We start from the raw sequence: 24,754 nt of genomic DNA, 5'->3' as shown, positions 1-24,754 counted from the left end.
TCACTGCTCCAGCCGCGGCACCTCCTCTCCGCCGCCTCCTCTCCTCTCCTCCGACGCCAGCTCCGCCCCGGGGCTGAGCCCTGTGCCGGCGCCACTCGCGGTCTCTCGCCCGGGCTGAGAGTGCTCGGTGGCTCTGCACGGGCAGAAGATTGTCTCCTGGCAAGTGGACTCTCCCCGTCCTCCAGGAAGAATAAGCCTGCACAGCGCCAGCTGCAGCCGGGACAGCTGCAGGGCCTCGACCTCTGTTTCCTTTGAACAGGTAGTTCCTGGACCTGCTGGGAACAATTTGGCTAACCGAGATCCCTGTACAGCATATTCCCTGTGGTTGGGTGTCATTCCCAAACTTGCAGGAAGTGCCATCCTTCCCACTACTTGTGGTGTTCAGGAAAACATTGAAGACGATTGGTCCTACTGCTCATCCCTGGGAGACCCTACTAGTAAGTGTCTGCCAGCCGGGCTTTGCACCACTGGTCACAACTCTTTGAGCCTGTTAGTCCAGCCAATTTTCCACTCACCTTATCATCCTCTTACTGAACCCATTCGTTACCAATGTGGTCATAAAGGAAGTCTGAGAGAGGCAGTCAAAGGTCTTGCTATACTCTAGGTACACACATTGGGGTTCAAACTCTGGAACAGTCTTCCTAGAGGTCGTTGATGCCCCAAGCCTGTCAGTGTTTAAGAGGCATTTAGACAGTGCCCTTAATAACATGCTTTAACTTTGGTGAGCCCTGAAGTGGTCAGGCACTTGGACTAGACGATCATTCTATGTCCCTTCCTACTATAGTCTATTCTATTCTATGCTATTTTATGCTATTCTATGCTATTCTATTCTGTTCTACACCCCCTGCGCTTCCCTTCTCCACAAAGCCTGTTACGTCATTTATAATCGACCACATTTGCCCTCAGATACACTACAGCCTCATCTCAGAAACAGGTCCATGGAGCGGGAATCAGCCCTGGCGGAGCTCTCCCAGAAGAGCTCCCTGGCACTGGTCTCACTGAGGTCACTAAACGGAAGGTGGGAAGGCCTGGATTGCACTGCCTCCAAGTTCGATCTGAGCTCAGGCAGACAGAAATTCAGGAGGTGAGATGGGCTCAGGAACTTTACACACCATGGGCACCCCTTGTTGGAAAGAGGGTCTCTTCTGGACAACCTTGTGGACAGCATCAGGCTTTGGATGGTGTGGCCTCAAATCCAATGTCCCTTCCCTCCCAGGCACAGTAGCTGGGTGCTCAGACTGAGCTTCCAGTGTGGGACATGATGGATCTGGGGGCTCAACACCAAAGCAGTCATCATTTCTTTGGCTTTCCCTATGCAAGCCACAGGGTCTGTCCTTCCCCTCACAGCATAACAACATCAGGCTTCATGTTCCTTTCATTCAGCACCTGTTTGATCTGAGGTCTCAGCCCCTGCCTGACACAGCATCAGGTTGATGCACAAGTACATTTGGCATTGGCTGGGACATGAGACACCACCAACACTGCACTGGAAACAGATCCCCTCAGGGATGGCCAGCACATGGTCAGCAGGATTCCTCAGCCTTTCTGCTTCCCCATAAAGCAAACCCCATCCTTTTGAACTCTCTAGCACTGGAGAGAGCAGCTGTGTTCTGGCCTGGAGAGGCAGGGAGAGTGGACTGCCGGCCATGCTGAGGCACTCCCAATATTGTTACAGTGAATTAAACTAAGCATTCAAACTGGAGTGAAACCATCCTTGTTGTGGCCTGGAACCAGCAGCAGCAGAGCATGAGCTTTGGAGGGGCAGGAGAAGGAGGGCTCAGGAGACAGGGGCTGCATTTCACTGCCTCTTCCCTGGACAGATCTCTAGCAGGCTGGTGCCATCACCGTTCAAGCGCACTCAGGCTCCTTCTGAATCTGGGAATCTGCTGCTCTGTGGTGCTCATGGAGAGAGCCGTGGACAGTGTCCCTGCCATGAGCAGCCCATGCCCTCGTGATGGTGAAACACAAGGACACATATACATAGGTTCATGCATACCAGCATGGAATTATACAGAAATTTTTGCTCCCACATGCATTCACACAAACCTGGCTGCTCACAAATACACACAAGGGAAAGACACACATAGGAACGCAAAGGACCATGGATTTTGCTGAAGACCCCTGGGGACTGGGCAACGTTAGGCAGGATGAGATCAAAACCTAGGAGTACAACACATGCACCTGGGAAGGCAAACCAACAAGTGACCATTGGGGGTGAGCTGAGGAGGGAAGGAAAGACAAGGACATGGCACATCCTCATGCACGAGAGCCCATGGAGTCCAGCTGAGGATTGCTGGAGCTTCTTCTTGAGAACAGCACTTCAAACAGTCCCACCAGAGAGACCCAGGCTAATGTCACTTGCCTGCTCTGAACCTGTCCAGCACTTGAGCTGAGTCTTCTGCCAGCACTGCTGCATTCCTGCCCTAGACATCCTGGGGCCTTTCATCCCAGAGCTCAGAAGAAGCCTCAATTGGGGAATGGGCATGGCACAAAACTGGAAATGAAAAGGCAGCAGTGTTGGAAACCAAAGCACAGCCCATATGATGAGCTGCGATAGTTGACATTCAAGATGAGCTTGTCAGCAAATTGTTGCCACTGCAAAGGGTGCCTCTGGTCCTGTGGCAATGAAGGGCAGGTATAAAAGCCCAGCCCAAGTCCCTGCTCTCTCATCGCCTTCTCTTCCCTCCTTGTAAGTGGGAACCAGGTGAGTTGGAAGCCCCGTCTCCTCTTCCAGACTGAGATCTCTCCTTGATGGACATCTCAGTTGATATTGTTCTGTCCTGTCCTGCGCTATGGATCTTCTTGTCATGACAGAGGGAAGCAGGGGAAGGTCTGCTTAGAGAGATGCTGGGACATGGCTGAGGGGGCTTTTGCTTTTTTGAACTAGGAAAGGTCCTCCCCCTGCCAGGTTGCTCTTCATAGGGCGATGAAGACCATGTTGCTTCTGGCACAGCTTCCAGCTCCCCATTCAGCAGTGGCCTTGGCTCCTTTGTGATAGTGTAACCAGGCGGCTCCTCACCCACCCTTGTGCTCTGTTTCCTCCCTGCCCTCTGCCAGGTGCACCTCCAGCCCCAAGGCATGTCCTGCTACAACCAGTGCCTGCCATGCTGGCCCTGCGGCCCGACCCCGCTGGCCAACAGCTGCAATGAGCCCTGTGTCAGGCAGTGCCAGAACTCCACCATCATCATCCAGCCCTCTCCCGTGGTGGTGACCCTGCCCGGCCCCATCCTCAGCTCCTTCCCACAGAACACCGTTGTGGGATCCTCCACCTCTGCTGCTGTTGGCAGCATCCTCAGCTGTGATGGAGTCCCCATCACCTCTGGCTGCTGTGACCTCTCTGGCATTTCCAGATGCTATGGTGGCAGAAGGTGCCTCCTCTGATAAAAATGCTATGAAAGACGCAGGGAGTCACCTCAAGGAACCGGGAACATCATGCTGGGCAGAGGATTGAGATTGTGGATGTGTTTTCAGTATAGCTGAATGGCTTTGCTGTTCTTTCCCTTTGTTTCCTTTGGTTCCCCTTTAGATCAAGGTTCTCCCAAGGCCAGCCTGGTGGGGACCATCTGTCTCCTCTCACTCTATGGGGAAAGGAGACAGATATCACGCAGGAACTTCTCCGCGGCCAGCGACTGCAGACTCTTGGCTTGCCTTGGGGCTCCCTGTACTGCTGTCCTCCACTCGGAATGACTTTATTTCCCACTTTTGACTCATTAAAGTTCTGCTGCATTCAGTCCTGGCCTCCACGTGGTCCTTCCCTCTGTGAACAGGCCCCAAGGTGCCAAAGGAGAAAGGTGTTGCTCGGAGGTGGAAAGGGGTGAAGGCACCTTCTCCATTCACAGAGGAATGGAAGGTTGGGACAGCCTGCAGTGGCTCCTCTTTTGGAAACCATCCCTTGGAGGTGAAGAAGGCGTCCCTGGCTGCTTTGCTTCAAGTGACCATCAGGTCGTGCCCTGCTGTGTCTCTGCCCACAAATGCCAAGAAAGGCAGGAGGCCCAAAGGGGTCAGCAGCCCCATGAGCTCCTGAGGAATGGTACTCCTCTTGCCAGGGCTGGTGCTTTTCGGGGGTCGCAGAGGGTTTGTGTGGGGCTCCAGAAGATGATTTTCTTTGCAGAATGGCAGGAGTGGTAAAGCAGGGAACAGCCCTTGGGATGGCCCATAGCTGCTACTCCACCTTCCTCTCCTCTCCACCATGCAATCTGGGGGTCATGGCCGGCATGCAGGGGCTGGAGTAGCAGGGAAAGTCACCCGTGCTGCTGAATGCATTGAAGCTGGAAGTTGGAGCTAAGCATGTGGGAGCTGAGGGCAGTCAGCATATAAATGGGGACAGTGAAATGGTTTATTTCTGAGGGAGAGCAAATTGCTCTGGTACGGAGCATGCAGGAGAACGTGAAGATCAGCAAGGACGAGTGTGCTGGGTGCACTTCCCAAGAGAGCTGCAGACGGGTACAGAGCCCTTGACTGCTTCCTTGGTCCCACCAGAGAATTTATGCTCAGGAATTGGCTGCCATTCTAGGGGGAGGTATCTTTTACATGTAAATCTCATCCCTTCTGATTGGTGGAATGTCTTTTGGCAGCTACTACAGTCTCATAGCCTATTTCCTGCATGAAGATTCAGATGTCTCAACAAAAGTGTACAAGTGGAAGGATGGAAATCCCCACACCCATGTCCACCATCAAGAGGGCACTATGGCTCATGAAGCATATCTCAGAATGACTGAAGGCCAAAAGCTTTATAAGGGTGTTTCAGTTGCATGTCTGAAATCTCTTTTCCCTAGTCATTCTATCAATAACCCTCATCAATCCATGCTGATTTTATACTTCAAACTAAAGGGCGTTGTTTCCAGATGGTGTTTGTTTTTCATGGTGATTTATATCCGCTGTGCAGAAGGCAAGCATTGAGCTGTCTCAACCCATGCTTCCCATTTCACTGCTGTTTCTATGGCTCATGTGTTTCCACCTACATGGGAGCCCCCTCAAAAAGGTCACTAGGCAGAGCAGTGGCTGTTCTTCACATTGTTCTTACTCCTCTACTGAATCCCTTGATTTACACCCTAAGAAACAAGGATGTGAAAGCTGCTCTGAGCAGGTTCAAGAGCTGGTATTTGTTCAACAACTGGTAGGGTGCCATCAACCTCACCTAAAGAACACTGTATATCAAGGAGTTAGTGATCCATGTGACAGATAACCTGAGGAGGCCCTGGCCTCTCCTCTGCTGTGCCACATGCAGAGCTTCGCCTTCAGGCCTGTGTTGTGCTGCGCAAACCCCTTGGCCAGAGGCCAAACTCAGCTGGCCGATTGTAACCAATGCGGCTGTAGGCAGCTCCTGCTCGGTGCCAGTGATTACACTACTTAGGTGTCCTTGCCTGTATCTGAAGTGCACTAAGAAGTTCTCATGTGAACATCGTCTCTGTTTGACAGCAGAAATGATGAATAGAGCTGTTTTATATTATGAAAATCCTCTAAAAGCTTGACTGACCAAAATGGGGTAACCCTATCATGGCCAGGGTCTGTGTGGCATGCTGTGCCCTGATTGGAGATGCCTCTTGGACAGCACATAGCTTAGGGCTCCTAGCACCTGAAGGATATAGGACCACCTACACTGCCTTCTCTTCCTTCATTGTCTTAGCCTAAGAAATGGCGTTTTAAGAATACTTAACAGAGTCTGAGTGCCTTTACTACAGGAATCAAAACAAACCAGCAGCTCCCGGTGCGAAACCTTTGGTGTATTTGGCAGGTCCCAGTGGGAAATGCCTTTGTAGAGGAAGGATAATGAAGAAGAGATAGACCGAATGCCTGGCTTGCCCTGCACACAGCCATGGGGGGCCGTCCCAAGGCACTTGGCCGAGGTGGATTACCTGGTGAATTGGGAAAGTGAGGAGGAATTAGCTGAATTTCCCAGCCTACTTGAAGTATTAACTTGTTTCAAGAAACATGGGATAGAGCAAGGAAAATGCAAGGAAAACTTTTGCTTTGTTTGGTTGTTACTAACATGCTTGAAGTGGACATGGAGATGTCTGGAGTTGAAGCAATGGCCCCACGTGAGATGCAGGTGCAGCAGCTCAAAGGGGTCTGGGCAGCAAATGGCGGGGTGAGGTGATAGGGAAGGGAGTGCATGGGGTGGCGTTCCCCCTTCCCTGCAAACAAGCCCAGGGAAGGGATGTTCCCTCTTCAGCATGGGGACAGGGACAGGCATGGGCAGGAATGAACTGCTTATTCTTTTTTTCCTTATGTTCTGCTTGTAACACTGTGGAGCCAGCATAATAAGGAACAGGTTATGGCTTTACTGGATACTGCAGCGGAAGTAATCTTAACTCATGGAAATCTGCCCCATCACCCTAAGAATAAAGTGATGAATGTTAACACAATCGGGGTGTGGGAGGGGTGGAAGAATTGTCTCAATAAGTCTGACTTTGCAGCTAGGAGGGAACCCACTGCTTACAGCTTGGGTTGGGCTCCGAGAGTGCCCCGATATATATCACAGGCGATGATCCATTAGCAGGAAGGACTTTTAATATCCCCAGTGGGGGAAAATATTCCTTCCGCATCTGCTTAGCTCGCAGTGGGGAGGACTGTGCCCCCCTCATTGTGCTGGCCCCTCCCTCCAGGACTGTAGCCTCAGAGCAGGACTGGCTGCCCCTGGGCATGCTGACAGCTATCCATCTAGTAAAACATTTTTAGAAGCCAGGGCTGTCCAGCAGACACATCTGCCTTTCAGGAACCCTGTTTGGCCTGTAAAGAATGGGGCTGGGTCCTGGTGTAAGACTGTAAGTTGCTGGCTTTTGGGCACAGATGTCCCCATGGGGCTGCGGTTGCTCCCCGTAGCATCACCCTGCCAGAGCAGCCAGAGGCCGCTGGTGTGCGTTTGCTGTGCTGCCTCAGGGGTACGGGCACAGCCCCCTGCCTTCCCAGGGCACTGTGGCCCAGCACGGGGAGGAGTGCAGCCTGTCCCCAAGCTGTGAGCTGTCCCCTTACGCTGGCAACAACCTGCTGACTGCATCTACCCAGCAGCATGTTGAGGAGGAACAGGGGAATGTCACGGACACTACAAGAGAGCACAGCTGGGAAATGAGTCCCTAGAAAGCACAACAACTCAGCATTGCAAAATGGGAATGGTATGTTTCCATGCAGGCAAAGCCATGTCGCCACCAAATCAGTGCAGGAGAAAACAGCCCAAATAGGATTGACAGACATGACCAACCCTCACCTGGAGCTGTTAAGCACTGCCTGGGCTCAGAAAACCCCACCACACAAACATCCCAGGCCTGAGCAGCCACATCGCACCTACTTCACAGGCCTAGATCAGCCAGATGTGTTAAGGGAGGGAGGTGGAGAGAAGCTGCAGCATTTCAACCAGCTCAGCAAAGTGGGTGGGGACAGCAGTCAGCATGCAGAGCTAATGGCTGTATTCAGGGTACTAGAGGAGATAGCCCCACTTCCAAGTTGTCCATCAAAATCATTCCTTTGTTTTATCTCATGCAGAACTACTATGTGGAGCCTCACATGACTGCTTCCCCTCACTGCATGCCATGCAGCAACAAGCATGAAGTGTTGGATGCCCCTGCCCTCCAGCCACACCAAAGCTCCTCCTTGTCTTCCATAACAGGCAAGGAACTGGACTGTTTAGTGAACTCTGCACCACCACTGTTTTATGGGGCATGGGACAAGGGGGACAGGACTTCTCTGCTACATCCAGCCATAATATCACTGCTGTTCTATGCTTGCTCTCTTTGCTTTATCTGTCTGCAGTGGGTTGACCTTGGCTGGCTGCCAGGTGCCCACCAAGCTGCTCTGTCACTCCCCCTCCATCAACAGGAAGAGGGGAGAAAAATATGGTGAAAAGCTCATGGGTCAAGATAAGGACAGGGAGATTACTTACCCATTTGTTGCGGTTTAACCCCAGCCAGCAATTAAGCACCACACAGCTGCTCGCTTACTCCCCTCCAATAGGATCGGGGAGAGAATCAGAGAAAAAGTAAAACTCATGGGTTGAGATAAAAACAGTTTAATAGGACAGAAAAGGAAGAAAGTAATAATAATAATGATAAAAGGATATACAGAAAAGGTGATGCAGAATACAATTCCTCACCATCTGCTGACCGATGCCCAGCCAGTTCCCAAGCAGTGGCCCCACCCCCGTTTTTTTGTTCAGCATGACGTCATATGGTATGGAATATCCCTTTGCCCACTTAGGGTCAGCTGTCCTGTCTGTGTCCCCTCCCAGCTTCTTGTGCACCTGGCAGGGCAGTGAGAGAAGCTGAAAAGTCCTTGACTTAGTGTAAGCACTGCCCAGCAACAACTAAAACATCAGTGTGTTATCAACATTATTCTCATCCTAAATCCAAAACACAGTACTATACCAGCTACTAGGAAGAAAATTAACTCCATCCCAGACAAAACCAGGACAGAATTACTGTCATGGGCAAAACAGACTTGGGTTGGGGAAAATAATTTAATATATTGCCAATTAACAGTAACAGAGTAGGATAGTGAAAAATAAAACAAACTAAAAACACTTCCCCCCACCCCTCCCTTCTTCCCCTGCTCAACTTTACTCATAAATCTTCTGCTTCCTCTTCCCAAACAGTGCAGAAGATGGCAAATGGGAGTTGCGGTCAGTTCATCACGTGTTGTCTCTGCCACTCCTTCCTCCTCATGCTCTTCCTCTGCTCCAGGCTGGGGTCCCTCCCACAGGAGAAAGTTGACTGCTTCTTTGACCCCCCCAGAGAGTTTGTGCTCAGGAATTGGCTGCCATTGTGGGGGGAGAAGATTCTGTTACATGTAAGTCTCAGCCATTCTAATTGGTGGAAATGTCTCTTGGCAGCCACTATAGTCTCATATCCTATTTCCTGCATGAAAATCCAGACAATAATGTACAAGTGGAAGAATGTAAATCCCCACACCGATGTCCTCCCCCAAGAGGGAAGTATGGCTAATGAAGCATATCTCAGAACGACTGAAGGCCAAAAACTTCAGTCTCTCTTCTCCAGTGTCTTCTTTCCAAAGACGCTGGAGGACTTCCTCAGGCCAGGAGGCATGCCCATCTCCTTCCACAGCTGCATGGCCCAGCTGGACTCCTCTCAGCTGCTGAGCAGTGAATGCTCCCTCTACAATGCCATGTCTTACGGCCACTGCTTGGCTATCTGCCACCCTCTGTGCTATGGGGCCATCATGCACCAGGCTGTGTGCATCTGGCTGCTGGCAGGGAGGTGGCTGTCCTGTTCCCTGCCTCCTGTTCTGCAAACAATAATCACCCGTCATTTGGGTTACCGATGGCCCAGTCACATCTGCCACTTCTTCAGTGTTCTGCCAGCCCTCCTGGACACGGCTTGTCCTGGCACTTCTGCCAACAACACTGTGATCACCTTCAGTGTTGGTGGTGTGCCCCTCGGCTGCTTCCTCTTCATCTTCATTTCTTAGAGGCACAGAGCAAGAGCAATCCTTTGGCTCTGCTGTGCAGAAGGCAAGCACAGAGCTGTCTCAACCTGTTGCTTCCCCTTTCACTGCTGTGACCTGTTTCCATGGCACCTGTGTCTTCACCTACATAGGAAGTGACCTTGAAAGGGTCACCAGACAGAGCACTGCCTGTTCTTTACACCGCTCTTACTCTTACGTGCCTTCATGCAGGTGAGCATGGATGGAAGTGACATTGGTCTGCATATATGTAAGTGTGTGGGCATAGGTGTGTGCTGGTATGTGCTTTTATGTGTGTCCATCTCTGTACGTGAGAGTGCACATGTATCTGTAAGCAAAAACACGCGTGCAGGAGCATGCATAAGTGTAAGCATCTGTGTTGTTTGAATATCTGTGCGTACATGTTGGCATGGGGGGATGGCGGTGCCTGTGTCGGCACATGGGCTCCTTTGGAAACGTGTGGGCACACACCACTTTACAAGTGCACACATATGTGTTACTGTTTGGCTGCGTACAAGCACACGTGTGTGAGACTGTGTGCGCACACATCTGTGCGTGTGCATGCCTGTGAGTGTGCTTATCTCTGTGTGCGTATAGGTGTGCATGTGTGTGAACCCATGAGGGTTATGTCAAAGGTCTTGCTAAAACCAAGGTACACCACAGCCAGTGCCCCTCCCCTTCCCCACAGAGCCAGTCACCTCCTCATAGAAAGCAATGAGGTTGGTGAGGCATGATTTGCCCTCAGTAAACTCACGTGAGCTGCTCCCAACACCCTTCCTGCCTTTCATGAGTTTAGGAATGGCTTCTGAGAGTATTTGCTCTGTCTTCCTTCCAGGGACCGAGTAGAGACTGTCCAGTCAGCTCTCTGAACACCCTTGGATGCATCCCAAGTGATCCCATAAACTTGTGTCTGTCCAAATAGTAGTAAGAGCTCCTTAGCTCTTTCTTCTGCTGCTGTGGTGTGCTGGTTCTGGCTGGGCTAGAGTTAATTTTCTTCATAGTAGCTAGTATGGGGCTGTGTTTTGGATTTGTGCTGGAAACAGTGCTGATAAAGCAGGGATGTTTTCATTATTGCTGACCAGTGCTTTCACAGAGTCAAGGCATTTTCTGCTTCCCACACCACCCCACCAGCGACTAGGCTGGGGGTACATGAGACGTTGGGAGGGGACACAGCTGTGGCGAAAAGGATATTCCATACCATAAGATGCCATTCTCAGCATATAAAGCTGGGGGAAGAAGAAGGAGGGTGGGGAAGTTCGGTGTTATGGCATTTGTCTTCCCAAGTAACCACGGATGATGGAGCCCTGCTTTTCTGGCGATGGCTGAACACCTGCCTGACGATGGGAAGTAGTGAATGAATTCCTTGTTTTGCTTTGCTTGCGTGCACGGCTTTTGCTTTATCTGTTAAATATCTTTATCTCAACCCACAACTTTTCTCATTTTTACTCATCCGATTCTCTCCCCCACCCCACCAGTGGGGAGTGAGTGAGGGGCTGTGTGGTGCTTAGTTGCCTGCTGGGGTTAAAGCACGACATGTGGGTGCTGCTTCATTCCCCTAGAGTCTCCTGGGAGGCTCAGGGATGTGGTAGACCTGTGGAGAAGCCATACCAGTAAAAATTGAGGAGAAATAAGTATTGAGTGCATCAATCTTTTCCCTACCATTTGTCACCAGGTCGCCTTCCTCACCAAGCAATGACCCCACATCTACTTAGCCTTCCTTTTGCTGCCAATAGACTTACAGATACCTTTCCTGATTCCCTTCACCTCTCTTGCAAGTTTCTACTCCAGCTGTGCTTTGGCTTTTCCTGACTCCCCTTTCTGCACATTGCAGAGGACGATCCTTGTGCTCTGAGGAGGATGTCTCTGAAGGTTAGACAGCTCTCCTGGGACTCTCTGTGTTCCAGGGCAGTTTCCCATGGCACCCTGCCAAGCAGGTAGGTCCCTGATGAGACTAAGATGTGCTCTTGTGACGACCGGGGCAGTACTCATCCTGTTTGTCTTGGTCAGTCCTCTGAGGATGTTAGGCTCTGCAGTCTGCTGGTCACTGCAGGCAAGGCTGCCCTTGAATGCTACATCATCCAACAGTTCTTCCTCATTTGTGAGTAGCAGGGCTAACAGAGTCTCTCCCCTAGTCCATTCATGGATTGCCTGCATCAAAACTTTCTCTTCCATACACCTCAGACATGTCCTGGTGGGCTTGTGCCCAGCCATTTTGGTCCTGCAGCAGATACTGTGGTGGTAAAAGTCTCCCAGAAGTACAAGGGCCTGTGACTGTGAAGCTTTCCCCAGCTGCCTGAAGAAGGTGTCATCAGCCTCCTCTTCCTGAGCAGGAGGTGTGTAACAGACACCTAACTACACCACCACCTGCACCACAGGGGAAGAGTGAGAGCCTCCCCTGCCATGCTGTCCCCCATGCATACCTCTTCTACTCCTTGTCCTCTCCCTTCCATTCAGACTATGGGAGACCTCCCCCTCCATGCCTGCTTTAAACTCCTCCTTCCTAGTTTAGCAGGCATTTGCAAAGACACTCTTGCCTCACCTTGACAAACACATTCCACCCCTGACCAGCAGTCCTCACTCTTCCAAGAGGGTCCTCTGGGGACAGAGGCTAAAGCTGCTGAGTGCTGCTGCACCCTGCTCCTGCCATGCACGCTGCTCAAATGAGGTCTCGAGGGAGAGGGATCCTCTTCTGATTTCTGTGCCATGCTTTGCATCTCACTCTTAGTAAATACATGTAATTAAGGGGATGTGAGTGAAATGCATCAAGATCCCTTTGGGAGATATGTCCTTCCAGCCCTGTGGGACCAACTCAGATTCCAAAGACATCCTCGTGTAGAGGCTCATTCAGCCCAAACTCACTGCCCTGGAGGGAAGAACCTCTTTGTTACCAGCAAAATTCATAGAAGCATAGAGTCATAGAATCATAGAGTCATGGAATCATGCAATGGCTTTGGTTGGAAGTGACCTTGAAAGACCATCTAGTCCAATCCCCCTGCCATGGGCAGGGATGTCTCTCACTACATCATGTTGCTCAAAGCCCTGTGTAACCCCACCTGGAGCACTTCCAGGGCTGGGGCATCCACAACTTCTCTGGGCAATGTCTTCCCGTGTCTCACCACCCTCATCGGAAAAAAATTCTTCCTTACGTCTATTCTAAATCCACCCTCTTTCAGTTTAAAGCCATTCTCCCTTGACCTGTTGCTACAGGCCCTGGTAAAACATCTTTCTCTGCCTTTCTTATAAGCCCCCTTTTAAGTGTTGAAAGGGCACAAGAAGGCCTCCTCAGAGCCTTCTCCTCTCCAGGCTGAACAATCCCACCTCTCTCAGCCTTTCTTCGTAGGAGAGGTGTTCCAACCCTCTGATCATTTTCCTGGCTCTCCTCTGGACGCACTCGAACAGATTCTACAGACTCCTCCCACAGTCCATGAAGAAACATCAGCTCACACATGGGACTTAGCCCATCCCAAAGCAGACACGCATGGTAAATGGGGTGAATCATCTTTCTGGAGACACTGATCCTCCAATTGACCAATGGTGGCCTCTGAACTCCCCAGCTAGCATAAGCTTACAGCAGGGCCTGCATACCTCGTCACATGTGCATGGCTTGCTTCATCATGTGATCAGAAGTGAACCCACGGGCTGTCCCACCTGAGCCTACAAACACCTCCATCCCATGGCTAAAGCCCATATCCATGTCCACGGTACTCAGGGACAGGCAGCGAGCAGGGAAAGGGCTTTTGTGTGGGTGAATGGGCTCAAGCTGGACACATTATTCTCATCAGCTGCATCTCCCACTCCCACTGAGCACAGATCGATCTTCCTCAGTCACGCTGAATGCTTGGACACAGGACATTCAGAAGATGACTCTCCAACACTTGTGCGGTGGCCCTGGACAGCCTCTCTTTGGGTGTCTTGAGTCTTCTCAATTAACTCTAGATGACTAGACATCGAGATTTGTGTATGTGTATGTGTTGTCTACGCCAGCTGTTTAGTCCTTTACTGGACTCTTGCAGCATGTGAGATGAGTCCTTTGCCCACGCTGATGAATTTTGCACTGGAAATGTTTGGGCCTGTCACACAAAAGATGCCTTCCCTGGGGAATGTGCCTGGCATAAAGCAGGAATTGAGAAGGTTGTAATTCAGGAAGCCAAAACACAGCCCATAGCATTAGCTGGGATGTTTTGCATCCAAGATGAGCTTGTCAGAAAATAATCACCTCCACAAGGGATGCCTGAGGCAGTAAAGGGCCATGATAAAAGCCAGCCCAGCTCCTCGCTCTCTCATCTGCTTCTCTCGCCTCCTTCTCCTTGGGAGTCAGGTCAGTCTGAAGCCCCTTCTCCTTCTCTGCTGTCTCTAAAAGAAGGTCTCACTTCAGTGGATCTTTCATGTGATACAAGCGTTGTCCTATGCCAGATCTTGGGGCTGCTTGTCATGGGAGAGGGAAGTGGGGAGAACGTTAGACATGGAGGGAAGCTGGGACTGTACTGAGGTGGATTCTGGACTCAGCGGCTAGGTAGTAGCTGCATAGGAACTGGTGGCTCTTTGTAGGCCCTGGCAGGCTGAGGCCAAGAAGCCCTTACACATCTCTGCACAGCCTCCACCTCCTGGCACTGCATGTTCTTTGGCTCCCTCATGGTGTGGTGACAGGCCGCTCCTCACGCATGCCCATGTTATGCTTCCTCCCTGCCCTCTCTCCCAGGTGCACCTCGGGCCCCAAGACATGTCCTGCTACAACTGGTACCAGCCCTGCCAGATGTACCAGTCCTGCCAGACCTGCCAGCCTTGCGGCCTGACCCCGCGGGCCATCAGCTGCAATGAGCCCTGTGCCAGAACTCCACCATCGTCATTGAGCCCTCTCCCGTGGTGGTGACCCTGCCCAGACCTATCCTCAGCTCCTTCCCGCAGAACACCATTGTGGGATCCTCCACTTCTGCTGCTTTTGGCAGCATCCTCAGCTGTGACTGAGTGCCCATCACCTCTGGCTGCTGTGACCTCTCCTGCATCACTAGCTGCTACTGCGGCAGGAGGTGCCTCCCCTGCTAAAGATGCTGGCAACGGCCTCAGATAAGCACCCCTTGGAACTCAGAACATGGTGCTGGACAGAGGATCAAACTTCATGCCATTGTTTTAAGAGCAGCTGACCATCTCTGGTTTGTCCTACAAGGATAAGACTGGAAGGGGCTAGCATGGGTTCTCTGAATATATGGCCAATGTCTACTTTTCCTGTCTTCCACTCTCCCTTTTTTTCTCTTTTCTTTGCTGTCTTGTGCTCCCCTCAAAGCCTGCTGTGAGGACTCCAGAAACCAGCCTGGAGTGACCTGCTATCTTTTCTCCTTCCATGGGGCGGGTCGACAGATACCCTTTGGGAACTCTGCCACACGAAAAGGGGAACAGATTCTTGGCTGCTCCTGCTGATCCCTGTACTGGGGGCCTTCACTTGAAGTGACCTTATTTCCTTCTTTAGACTCATTAAAAACTTGCTGTAACCCTGCCTGTGTCCCTTAGGTGGTCTTTCCATCTGCACACTGACTGCCAAGGGAGAAAGCCATTGATTTGCAGGAGGAATTAGGTGGCAGCACAGGGGGACTCTTCATCACTCCTAGAGGCATTGGAGGGTCAGACATACTGCAGCGAGTCCTCGTTCATGGACTGCCTCCTGAAGCTGAGGAATTCAACCCTAGTTACTCCCCAGCCAATAGACAGCAGTCCTTGCCTTGCTGTGTCTCTGCTCAGAAATATCCCCTTGGCCCTGGAGCACATCATGGGAACAACAATCCTGACAACTGCTGTCCTCAAGAGAGGAACTGTGGGTGTGTTGGAGGCCCCGGGGAGGTCAGCAGTCCCACTAGGTCTTGGGGAAGAATGGTCCTCTTGCTTTGCGTGGAGCTGTGATGGGCAAGGAGGCTCAGAATAATATGTTTCCAAAGGATGGCTGGATTTGGGAATGAGTAAATAGTCTTGGGCATGGCCCACAGTTGCCAACATGTGGAGGGCTGAAGTGTTCACAAGTTAGTATTGGTATCAGCTACAGCAGGTCACACGCGAGAGTCCCCTGTCCCTTTGAACGCAACACCCCCTTGGGTGAAGGCAGACTGTTCTGGTTTTGGCTGGGCTAGAGTTAATTTTCTTCATAGGAGCTACTATGGGCCTATGCTTGGATTTTACTGGAAATAGTGCTGATAAAGCAGGGGTATTTTCGTTATTGCTGAGCAGTGCTTACACAGCGTCAGGGCCTTTTCTGCTTCTCACCCCACCCCACCAGTGAGTAGGCTGGAGCTTCACAAGAAATTGGGAGGGAATACAGTTGGGACAGCTGACCCCAGCTGTCCAAAGGGATATTCCATACCATATGTTGTCATGCTCAGCCTATAAAGCTGGGGGAAGAAGAAGGAAGGGGGGGGGATGTTAAAATGTCTTTGTCTCAACCCACGACTTTTCTCACTTTTACTCTTCTGAGTCTCTGCCCCATCCCACCAGCAGGGAGTGAGTGTGTGGCTGTGTGGTGCTTAGTTGTGGCGTGGGGTTAAACCATGACACAGGCCCAGGACAGTGACTGGTGCCCAAATGCACATGGATGCTCTGTGCTGCCTGGTCTTCTCCAGGCATGGAGCAGCTTTCTTGAGTCCCAGGAACTCTAAGGTCCCACAAGTGCCAGAACCCAACTCTGGTCCAGAAAGGTGCTGTTTGAGAGCAGATACCCCCAGCTCTGTGGAGACATAGCAGTGACAGTGGGATTTGATTCGGCACCCAGCAGGATCCGTGAGCTGTCTCTCAAGGGCACACGGCATACACCAGCCCAACCATAAGGCACCTTCCCCCAGGCACCAGGTTCCTTCAGCATTCCCCAAGCTCTGGGGCTGAAGTGGCCCTTGTGCTCTGTGCAGCACCACTGCTCCCCACACAGAGGCCAGGGTGTTCCCACATCTGCAGACCCTGGGGCCCTGTGGTGTGGGGTTTGCCCTCACACAGACCCCACATACCACCAGAACCATAGGATCAGGATGGAGGAAAGGGTCATTCCTCTGTGCTGGGGGACACGTCTCGCCAGGCCAGGTTCTGTGGGACAAAGTGCTGGGCCAGGTGTTAACACAGGAGCAACAAGCATCAGGACCAAGCCTACCTAGGCCCAAGGGAACCATGGGTCCCAGGTCTGGCTTGCCCCTGGCTCAGGCCTAACTCAGGCCTGCCCCAGCTCTGCCCTAGCTGTGCCTGACCTGGGCTACTATTGTCCTCCTGGCCTCCTAGGTGGTTGAGGGCAGTCACTGGATGGAGACTTCACCTGGGCCTCTCTTGAATCCAGCCTTGGCCTGGGCCCCAGCCCCAGCTCTGACCCTGGCACCTCTGACACCTTCTGCACATAATCCATCTGTTGCCTAGATTACGGCAATAGTCAATAGATGCTTCCGGGGTAGAATTATCTGCTATCTAAGATAGAAGTCTGAGATAGACCACCTCCAGTACTTTGGAGGTGCTCATTTCTCTTGGTCATGACAAAATCCTTCTAGACAACAAATTAAAATGTTGATGCCATCTTTACTATTCCCTGCCTGTGGTGTATGTCAATTAAGAACAAGACCAACATTTAAAAAAGATGTTGTCCACACAGTATCTCGTTTTTTCTGAAAAGCCATGCTAGGCCTGATCACAATACACTGTTTTGAAAAGTATATAAATTGCAAGTTTTGCTCACTTTTTTTTCTTCTCCTCATGTCAAAATTAGTGTGTCAAATTTGGTATGTCAAAATTGGTATGTCAAAATTCATTAGAATGTCTTGAGAGCGATAGAACGAGAGGAAAAGGCCTCACGTTGCGTCAGGGGAGGTTTAGGCTGGATATTAGGAAAAATTTCTTTACTGAGAGAGTGGTGAGACACTGGAATAAGCTGCCCAGGGAAATGGTGGAGTCCCCATCGCTGAAGGTGTTCAAGGAACTTGTGGACGAGGCATTGTGGGACATGGTTTAATGGCCATGGTGGTATTAGTTGATGGTTGGACTTGATGATCTTAGAGGACTTTTCCAACCTTAGTGATTCTGTGATTCTGTGAGAGAAGACTAAAAGCCATGCTCATTATTTAATCTAAAAGTGCAGCTGTACTGCAGTTCCAGAAACACAGGGTTTGGACTTTGTTTTCTGACCTGTCAGGAACCTTTTCTAGGCTGAAGCAGCCTTTCACTGCCTTGCCATTCTCCTCAGAGCTGCTTTCAACTCCTTGTTTCTGATGGCGTAGGCGAAAGGATTCAGCAAAAGAGTCAGGAGAGTGTTGAGGGTGGACTCCACTCTCCAAAGGATGAGCAAGCCATGAGTTTCAGCTACGTGAAGATGAGAGCTCCATAGAGGATGGGGACCAGGGTGAGGTGGGAGGTACAAGCAGATAATGCCTTCTGGTGGCTGAAAGACAAGGGAATAGATGAGGAATTGCAAAGATGATACAGATGAAGGGACATGTGGAGGCAGAGGCTGTGATGCAGAAAACTTTAATGACTCTGAGGTGGGAAATGACATCACTTCTAGAGAAGACTGGCTGCCAGTGCAGGGAGAGCAACAGCAGATGCAGAAACTCTGTGCCCATTGCCCACAGTGGAGACCTCACAGGGCATCCATCTGCCTGTCCCACAGAGGGAGAGGGGTCAGCAGATGCCCCAGGTTGGCTTTGAGGGTCTTATGGCCCACAAGAACAGAAGACAAGAAAGAGATGGGAGAGAGTGGAAGGCCAGGGATTTAGACTTGGCCATGTTTTCAGAGGGCCGCAGCAGTCCTCCTTTGGAAGGGCAGCACTGGATGCTCAGCCTCTCTGAAATCAATGGCCAGGGGCTCTGTCCTCAGTCCAGCATGAGCTTCTGGGTTCCAGGAGGTCCTTGTCTTGCCTTCCACCAGTGGCTTTAGCAGGGAGGGCACCTTCTGCCACAGTAGCAGCTAGAAATGCCACAGAGGTCACAGCACCCACAGGTGATGGGCTCTCCACCACAGCTGAGGATGCTGCCAACAGCAGCGGAGGTGGAGGATCCCACCACGGTGTTTTGTGGGAAGGAGCTGAGGATGGGGCCGGGCAGGGTTACCACCACAGAATATTAGTGCGATGAGAGTGCTTTCATGTCCCTGCATGAGCTTTCAAAAGTCCAATGTGTTTTGGTTGCAAAGTCAGAAAATGTGTACTGCTGAGACAGAAATGCAGCCACCAGCAGTTTTCTGTTGGGCAGAGACCCCACAGTACCTCAGGGACATAGGGACTCCTCCCAGCCAAGCACTGGTGAGTCCGCAGAGCTGGAGGAGAGACATGAAATGCAGGGGGACATCTCAAGTGCTTGACCAGAGAATCTTGTCCAGTGCCTGGCTGATGGGTCTTGCTCACATGTTGAGGCTTTTGCTGACGCAGGGCTTAGGAGGACGTTTTCCCTCCTTGGTCTTCTTTGGCTAGGAGGTTAAACCACAGGAAGGTGGGCCCTGGGGAAGGTCCCCCGGCACCCTCAAGATGGTACCTACCGGACTGGGGACGGAGCATCAGCTTGTTCCTTCCAGAGGGGCTGAGCAACCCCAGTACCCCTTGCAAAAGGATGGGGCCAGCCTGGGCTATCTGAAAGCATGGCCCATGCCTGCCTTTCTCCTCTTCCACTCTCTCCTTTCCCTCGTGCATCCTTGATGTCTTGTGCTCCTCTGGGCTGTGAGCCCCACAAAGCCAGCCAAGAGAGGACATGCTAGCCCTGCTCCCTCTGTGGGGCAGGCAGATGAACACCTGGCACAATCTCTGCCATGGCTGTGGGGCACAGAATCCTGTCTGCCCCTGGTGCTTCCTGCTCTGGGGCCTTCACTGGGATCAACGTCATTTCCCTCTTTTGACTCATTAAAGTTCTGCTGCATCCCAGCCTGCTCTTCTGTCTCATCCTTTCCCCTGCAGACCCTCTCCCAAGATGCCCAGGGAGAGAGATGTTGCTCAGGGGTGGTTCTGGGAGGGGCTTGTTGGGGATGACTGCAGTGACCATTAACATAGGCTTGCTTGGAGCATACTTAGTCATGCATCTGGTGGGTTATCCTTTGCTTTCTGAATTTCTCTGCCCATCTGGGGCTGGATGCAATGACCCAATGCAGTTTAATGACCATAGCTACTCCAAAGATTGTTTTAGGTCTCCCACCAAAGCATCCTCTTCACCACGCTCAGCAAGCTCTGTGCTCTCAGCCTTTCCCCCCCAAGGAAGTGCTCCAGCCTCCTCAATATCCTGGCCACCCTCCGCTGAACTCACACCACTTGGTCAAGGTTTTTGTTGCATTACAGCCCAAAACAGCATACTAGATGCCATCAGGTGATTTCTGAGCAAAGTGGGATCATCTCTCCCACTGACTCCAGGCTACCCTCCTGCTCTGATAGCCCAGGTTCTTGATGACAGTCCTTGGTGTCTGGGAACAGTCCCGGGAGTCACACCTGTTTTCAAGGTGTTACTGCAAAAGCACCTTTCCCTGGCTCTGCTTTTGGGCTGCAGCTTGCCAGGTGTGGGGAGACAGGGCTGGTTAGTACCAAGAGAGCTGCTGATCAGGGGTCTGGGTGGACATGTGTCATCTTGTCCAGCTGTGCACTTGCAGAGTGCAGCTAGGAGCTTGATTCATTCCAAAGGTAGCAGGTCACTGTAGCAGAAGATATGAATCGGAGCCTTTCAGGCCAGGTGAGGACCCTTGGAAAAGGCCAGCCCTGCTGGGAGGCTCTCAGGGCACAAGGCCTGTCCTCCTGGTTCCTGCGCAGTGCTGGGCACACCCTCCTGCCACCATTCCTGTAGCTCTGCAGATTGCTCCAGTGCTAAAGCAGATGAGGAGACAGACATCTCCAGCAGTGGAGCTCCATGAGCTCTAATGAGTCATGTTAACGGGCAGACAGCTTGGCTAAGGCAGTTTGTGATCTCCTGAAGCCACCTGCTAATTAATATTTGATTGTCTTTTGAAGAGATGGTATTTCTCTTAAGGCAACTTCATCAGGCCAGCTTCCTTTCTGATGTCCCAGACTCAGCATTTGCAGCTTCAGGCCATCTGGCTCACCCCAGACATACAACCCTCTGTTGTGAAGTGAGTGTGTCAGGGCAGTACCTCTTGCTGCACTGAAGCTGGAACTGGTCCTAGACTTCCACAACCTCTCTATGGCAATCACCAGGGATGGGCCAGAGCTTGTAAAACTTTGGGACTACTTTGACTTCTAAAGTGGGGAACCCCTGGAGCTGCAGCAATAGGGATTGTCTCTAGCTTTGACTTTGCCGCTCATGCACACCCTTTGCACGAGAACAGGCTGAATGTCCAAAGAAGACCCTGGCAGCTTGGACCACTACACAATTTCTCTCTTTCCTGTAATGAGAACACAGTTGATTGAACTACTTCTGTCCTACCCATAAAAGCCCAAAAGCCCTCTGCTGTCATTCAATCCAACAGGGATGGCTGGTGCCTGATTGACCTTCTTAGCAGTGGGCTTTCAAGGACTTGCCTCAAGTTGTCAGGGGCACAGAGGCAGAGAGCTGGCTGATGGAGTCCCGGTTCTCAGAGTGTGTGGGGAGAGGCTGTGTTTCCTCATGTGCATATGCATCTGTCTGGGCCTGTGGGCTTATTTGTTGCTGCCTGAAGCTGCCCCCCCATGTCGGAGAGAGCCAGTTCCAGCCAGCTCTAAGACAAACCCACTACTGACCAAAGTTGAGCAACAGCAGCTGCAAGAGAGGAGTATGAATATGTGAGCGAAACAATTGTGCAGACACCAAGGTCAGTGAAGAAGGAGGGGGAGGAGGTGCTCTAAGCACCAGAGCAGAGCTTCCCCTGCAGCTCGTGGTGAAGACCATGGTGACACAGGTTGTCCCCAGGCAGGCCATGGAGGTCTACAATGGAGCAGGTGTATCCACCCTGCAGCCCATGGAGAACCCCACGCCAGAGCAGGTGGATGTGCCCTGAAGGAAGCTGTAACCGCAGGGAGAGCTCACACTGGAACAGGGTCCTGGCCATACCTGTGGCCCATAGAGAGGAGCCCATGCTGGAGCAGGTTTTCTGGCAGAACCTGTGGACACACGGGGGACGCACTCTGGAGCAGTCTCTTCCTGAAGGACAGCAGCCCATGGAAAGGACCCAGGCTGGAGCAGTTCATGAAGAACTGCAACCCACGGGAAGGACCCACATTGGAGAAGTTTGTGAAGGCCTGTCTCCCATGGGAGGGACCGAATGCTGTAGCAGGAGAAGAGCAGGAGGAGAAAGCAGTAGCAGAGAAAATGTGCTATGAAGTGACTCTATCCCCCATTCCCCATCACCCTGCACCACTTGTGGGGAGAAGGCAGAGAATTCAGAAGTGAAGTGGAGACTGGGAAGAAGGGAGGGGTAGAGGGGGGAAGGTGTTTTTAGATTTGTTCTTATTTCTCATTATCCTACTCTGATTTGATTGGCAATAAATTGAATTAATTTTCCCAAGTTGAGCCTGTTTTGCCTGTGCTGGTAATTGCTGTGTGATCTCCCTGTCCTCATCTTGACCCACAAGACTTTCACTGTCTTCTCTCCCCCTGTCCTGTTGATGGAGGGGGAGTGATAGAATGGATTGGTGGGCACCTGGCAGCCAGCCAAGATCAACCCAATTCCAACAGGCCGTGCTCATGCTGGCCCAGCATCACAGTAGAAATGGTCAAGAACCGTCTTGGTGTAGAAAGGACACGGCAGCGACAGAGCCACCTGGGAGAAGATGACCACAAAGCCTGCTGCTCATGCTCCCAGCGCTGGCAGGAAATAGAGTTTCTTCATCATGATACCTTTTTTTACAGAGCAGTTTGCCTATGGTGAAATAATGATCAAGGGACATGGCTGAGAGGGTCAGGAGCTCAGTCTGCCCAGGAAGAAGAAGCGGAAAAATAACTGTGCCGGGCACAAGGAAACTCTCCTGCCTGTCTCCATCAGGGTCTCCAAGAGGGAAAACCTGCCAAGGAAGAACTACTTCAGGACCCTCAGGGGCTGCTCACTCCCCACAGTGACAAGGATGAGGCTATTCCCACCACAGTTAGGAGGCACATGGAGAAGAAAAACAGGCCATATGCCACCTGGGGATGCCATATGCCCCCCTGCCTGACTACATTTGTGTTTCCTTTGGGGCAACGTACTGCCCTGTTTGGAACAGCGTCGTCATGTCCAGAGGGTATCAGCTACTGAGGCAAGAGGGAGGAACCAAAGGTGTGCTGGGGTAAATCCTTTGTGTCTGCTGGTGTCAGAGGAATAAAATTGCTGCTGCAAGACAACGTAACCACTTTACCCCAGGTGAAAGTCTGGTCCTGCCAGGGCTGAGGAGCAGGTGGTAGACCACAGTGAAGAGAACTTGTCAGAGATCTGACAGACATTTCTGGTTTGTTGGAATGGACCTTTGCTGTGTAAGGGCTGATGCCGGTTGCAACTCATTCTATCTGTGGTAATTCCTGGGTGCATTGGTTTCTTCATCGCCCCATTCTTAATTGCTTACTTCGAATGTCCAAGGAGCCTGTTAGTGGTAATAACAGCCTTGGCTGGAGATCTTGGTACATGTCCTTGGGAAGGGAAAAAAACCTGGGAATCAGTGCTGTCTGTGACGCATCTCTGAGAGAATGCCGGCAGGCTTTTACACACAGGCCAGAGGATGCCGCGTTACCCAGAACACTCTGAGTCCTTTCTGAGGAAGCAAGAGAGCCTTGTGGGAAACACTCTACTCCCCTCCCTGCCTTGCACAGCCCGTCTCAGTCTCCCTAAGCAGCACCAACGAAGTGTGGCTCTTTGCTGCCTTCAGGAGCACAGAGCCACAGCAGCAGCCATCAATGAGAAGAGGTGCTGAGCACAGGCCTAGACTCCAAGGGGCACCGGGTAATGCCGGTGACGATACCAGCGTTGATGCCGGAGCCAGTGCCGGTGCCGGTGCTGGGCAGGCGGGGGAATCGGCCCGGGGCCCGGGGCCGGGCGGGGCGGGGCAGGCGGGGCGCGGTGCCGCGCCCCTGCAGACGAGGCACCAGCGCCCCCTGGCGGGCCCGGCCGGAGCTGTCCCCCCGACCCTGACACGCACGCCCGGGCTCGCCCGCAGCAGTTCTTGCCCCGCCGCAGCCCCGGCACCTCTCCCCGTGTCTTCCAGGGCGCAGTAATACACCGCCGCGTCCCCGCACCGGGGCCGGGCGAGCCACAGGGCGCTGGACCGGCGGTCTGCCGCCACCGACAGCCGCCCTGATGGGTTCCGCAGCTCTTTGGACCCTTTAAGACTGCTCACGAGGAATGCGGGGCCTCTGCCAGGGAGCTGACGGTACCAGTGGATGAAGTCGGTGATCTTTATGTTGGGGTGTGAGCAGTTGATGCTGATGCCGGTGCCCTGGGTGGTCTCTGCCCATGGGTCCTGCTGCACCTGGGCTCTGCCAGCAGCTACTGCAGAGAAAGGAGAAGGAAAGGACAAAGAACACCAAAGGTCACCCAGCTCTGATTTTCCCAGAGAAATTCTTAGGAAGAGTGGCAGTGAGACAGAGCCGGACAGGAACACATGGCAAGATGTGCCCGTGAAGAGGGATGGAGACTTATAGTGATGTGGGTGTGTGGAGTGAGGGGAGAAGGCTGGGGGCAATTTGGACTTGATGCATGCCAAAATGGGATGAAAGTCGGATTCAGGGATGTATGTATGTAGAGGGTATGAGGAGACAGGAGAATGGGTGTGTTACAGTGAAGTATGGAGGGCTGAAATGAGTACAAGATTAAATACTGAATGCACAGGAGGATGAGTGGATGGATGTATGAAATAATGGAGAGGTGCAGGAGAGCAAACTTGTGCCTAGAGATAGGCAGGAAGCAGAGGGAGAGATGAGAGAGGGGTCTCAGAGAGTCGGAACTGCTAGGGGCCTGGAGAGATGGGTAAAAAGAGGGGTGGACAGACAGATGAGTAGGGGAAGAGTAGAGAGCCACAGTGGGTGTTACAGTGAGAGAGGGCTGAAATCAGGGCAGTAATAACTGCTGAATTCACAGAGAAAAGAGTTGGTGCATATAAAGGCAGGCGTATATGCAAGCAAAGTCGTAATGGTAGAGATGATGAGAACAAAGGAGACTACCTAAGCGGGGACTCAAGAGAGCTGGGAAAGGGTGCTGAGAGATTGCAGAGAGAAAAAAGAGAGGGAAGAGTTTGTCGCAGGTCCCCTGGGGAACACCCCGGGCCCATCTCTGGCCCCCCGCCACCACCGCCAGCCCCACGCACCCAGGAGCAGCGCGGCCAGCCCCGCCAGCCCTGCGCCCCGGCACTGCCGCATCCTGCCGCTGCGCTGCCTGCACCTTCCTGCCCCCTGCCAGCCCCGGCTCTCTGCTACGGCCACGGCGCCACCTCTCCTCCGCCTCCTCTCCTCTCTGCTGCCGCCAGCT

The 24,754-nt window shown here is 52.2% G+C and overlaps 1 protein-coding gene across 1 annotated transcript; it reads right to left on the bottom strand.

Moving 5' to 3' along the window:
• Nucleotides 1-24,645, bottom strand: LOC132319412 (uncharacterized). Its single transcript, XM_059830214.1, has 3 exons — nt 24,594-24,645; nt 23,477-23,779; nt 1-272 (listed from the first exon to the last, which is right to left on the bottom strand). The coding sequence occupies exons 1-3, from the start codon at nt 24,643-24,645 to the stop codon at nt 1-3; spliced, it is 627 nt and encodes a 208-aa protein (XP_059686197.1).
• Nucleotides 24,646-24,754: the final 109 nt, after the last annotated feature.

The sequence above is a fragment of the Gavia stellata genome, chromosome 28 (assembly GCF_030936135.1).
Source record: "Gavia stellata isolate bGavSte3 chromosome 28, bGavSte3.hap2, whole genome shotgun sequence".
Taxonomy (NCBI): Eukaryota; Metazoa; Chordata; class Aves; order Gaviiformes; family Gaviidae; genus Gavia; species Gavia stellata.
The sequence above is the reverse complement of the archived record's forward strand: the minus strand, read 5'-3'. Positions and strand labels throughout refer to the sequence as shown.

What these genes read in the sequence shown, in the direction of transcription:
- LOC132319412 (XM_059830214.1), bottom strand. Translation starts at nt 24,645, where the DNA reads ATGCGGCAGTGCCGGGGCGCAGGGCTGGCGGGGCTGGCCGCGCTGCTC. An exon ending in GCTGGCCGCGCTGCTCCTGG is followed by an intron (nt 23,780 to 24,593) that starts GTGCGTGGGGCT and finishes CTTTCTCTGCAG; the next exon opens with TAGCTGCTGGCAGAGCCCAG. An exon ending in CCTGGAAGACACGGGGAGAG is followed by an intron (nt 273 to 23,476) that starts GTGCCGGGGCTG and finishes TGTTCCCAGCAG; the next exon opens with GTCCAGGAACTACCTGTTCA.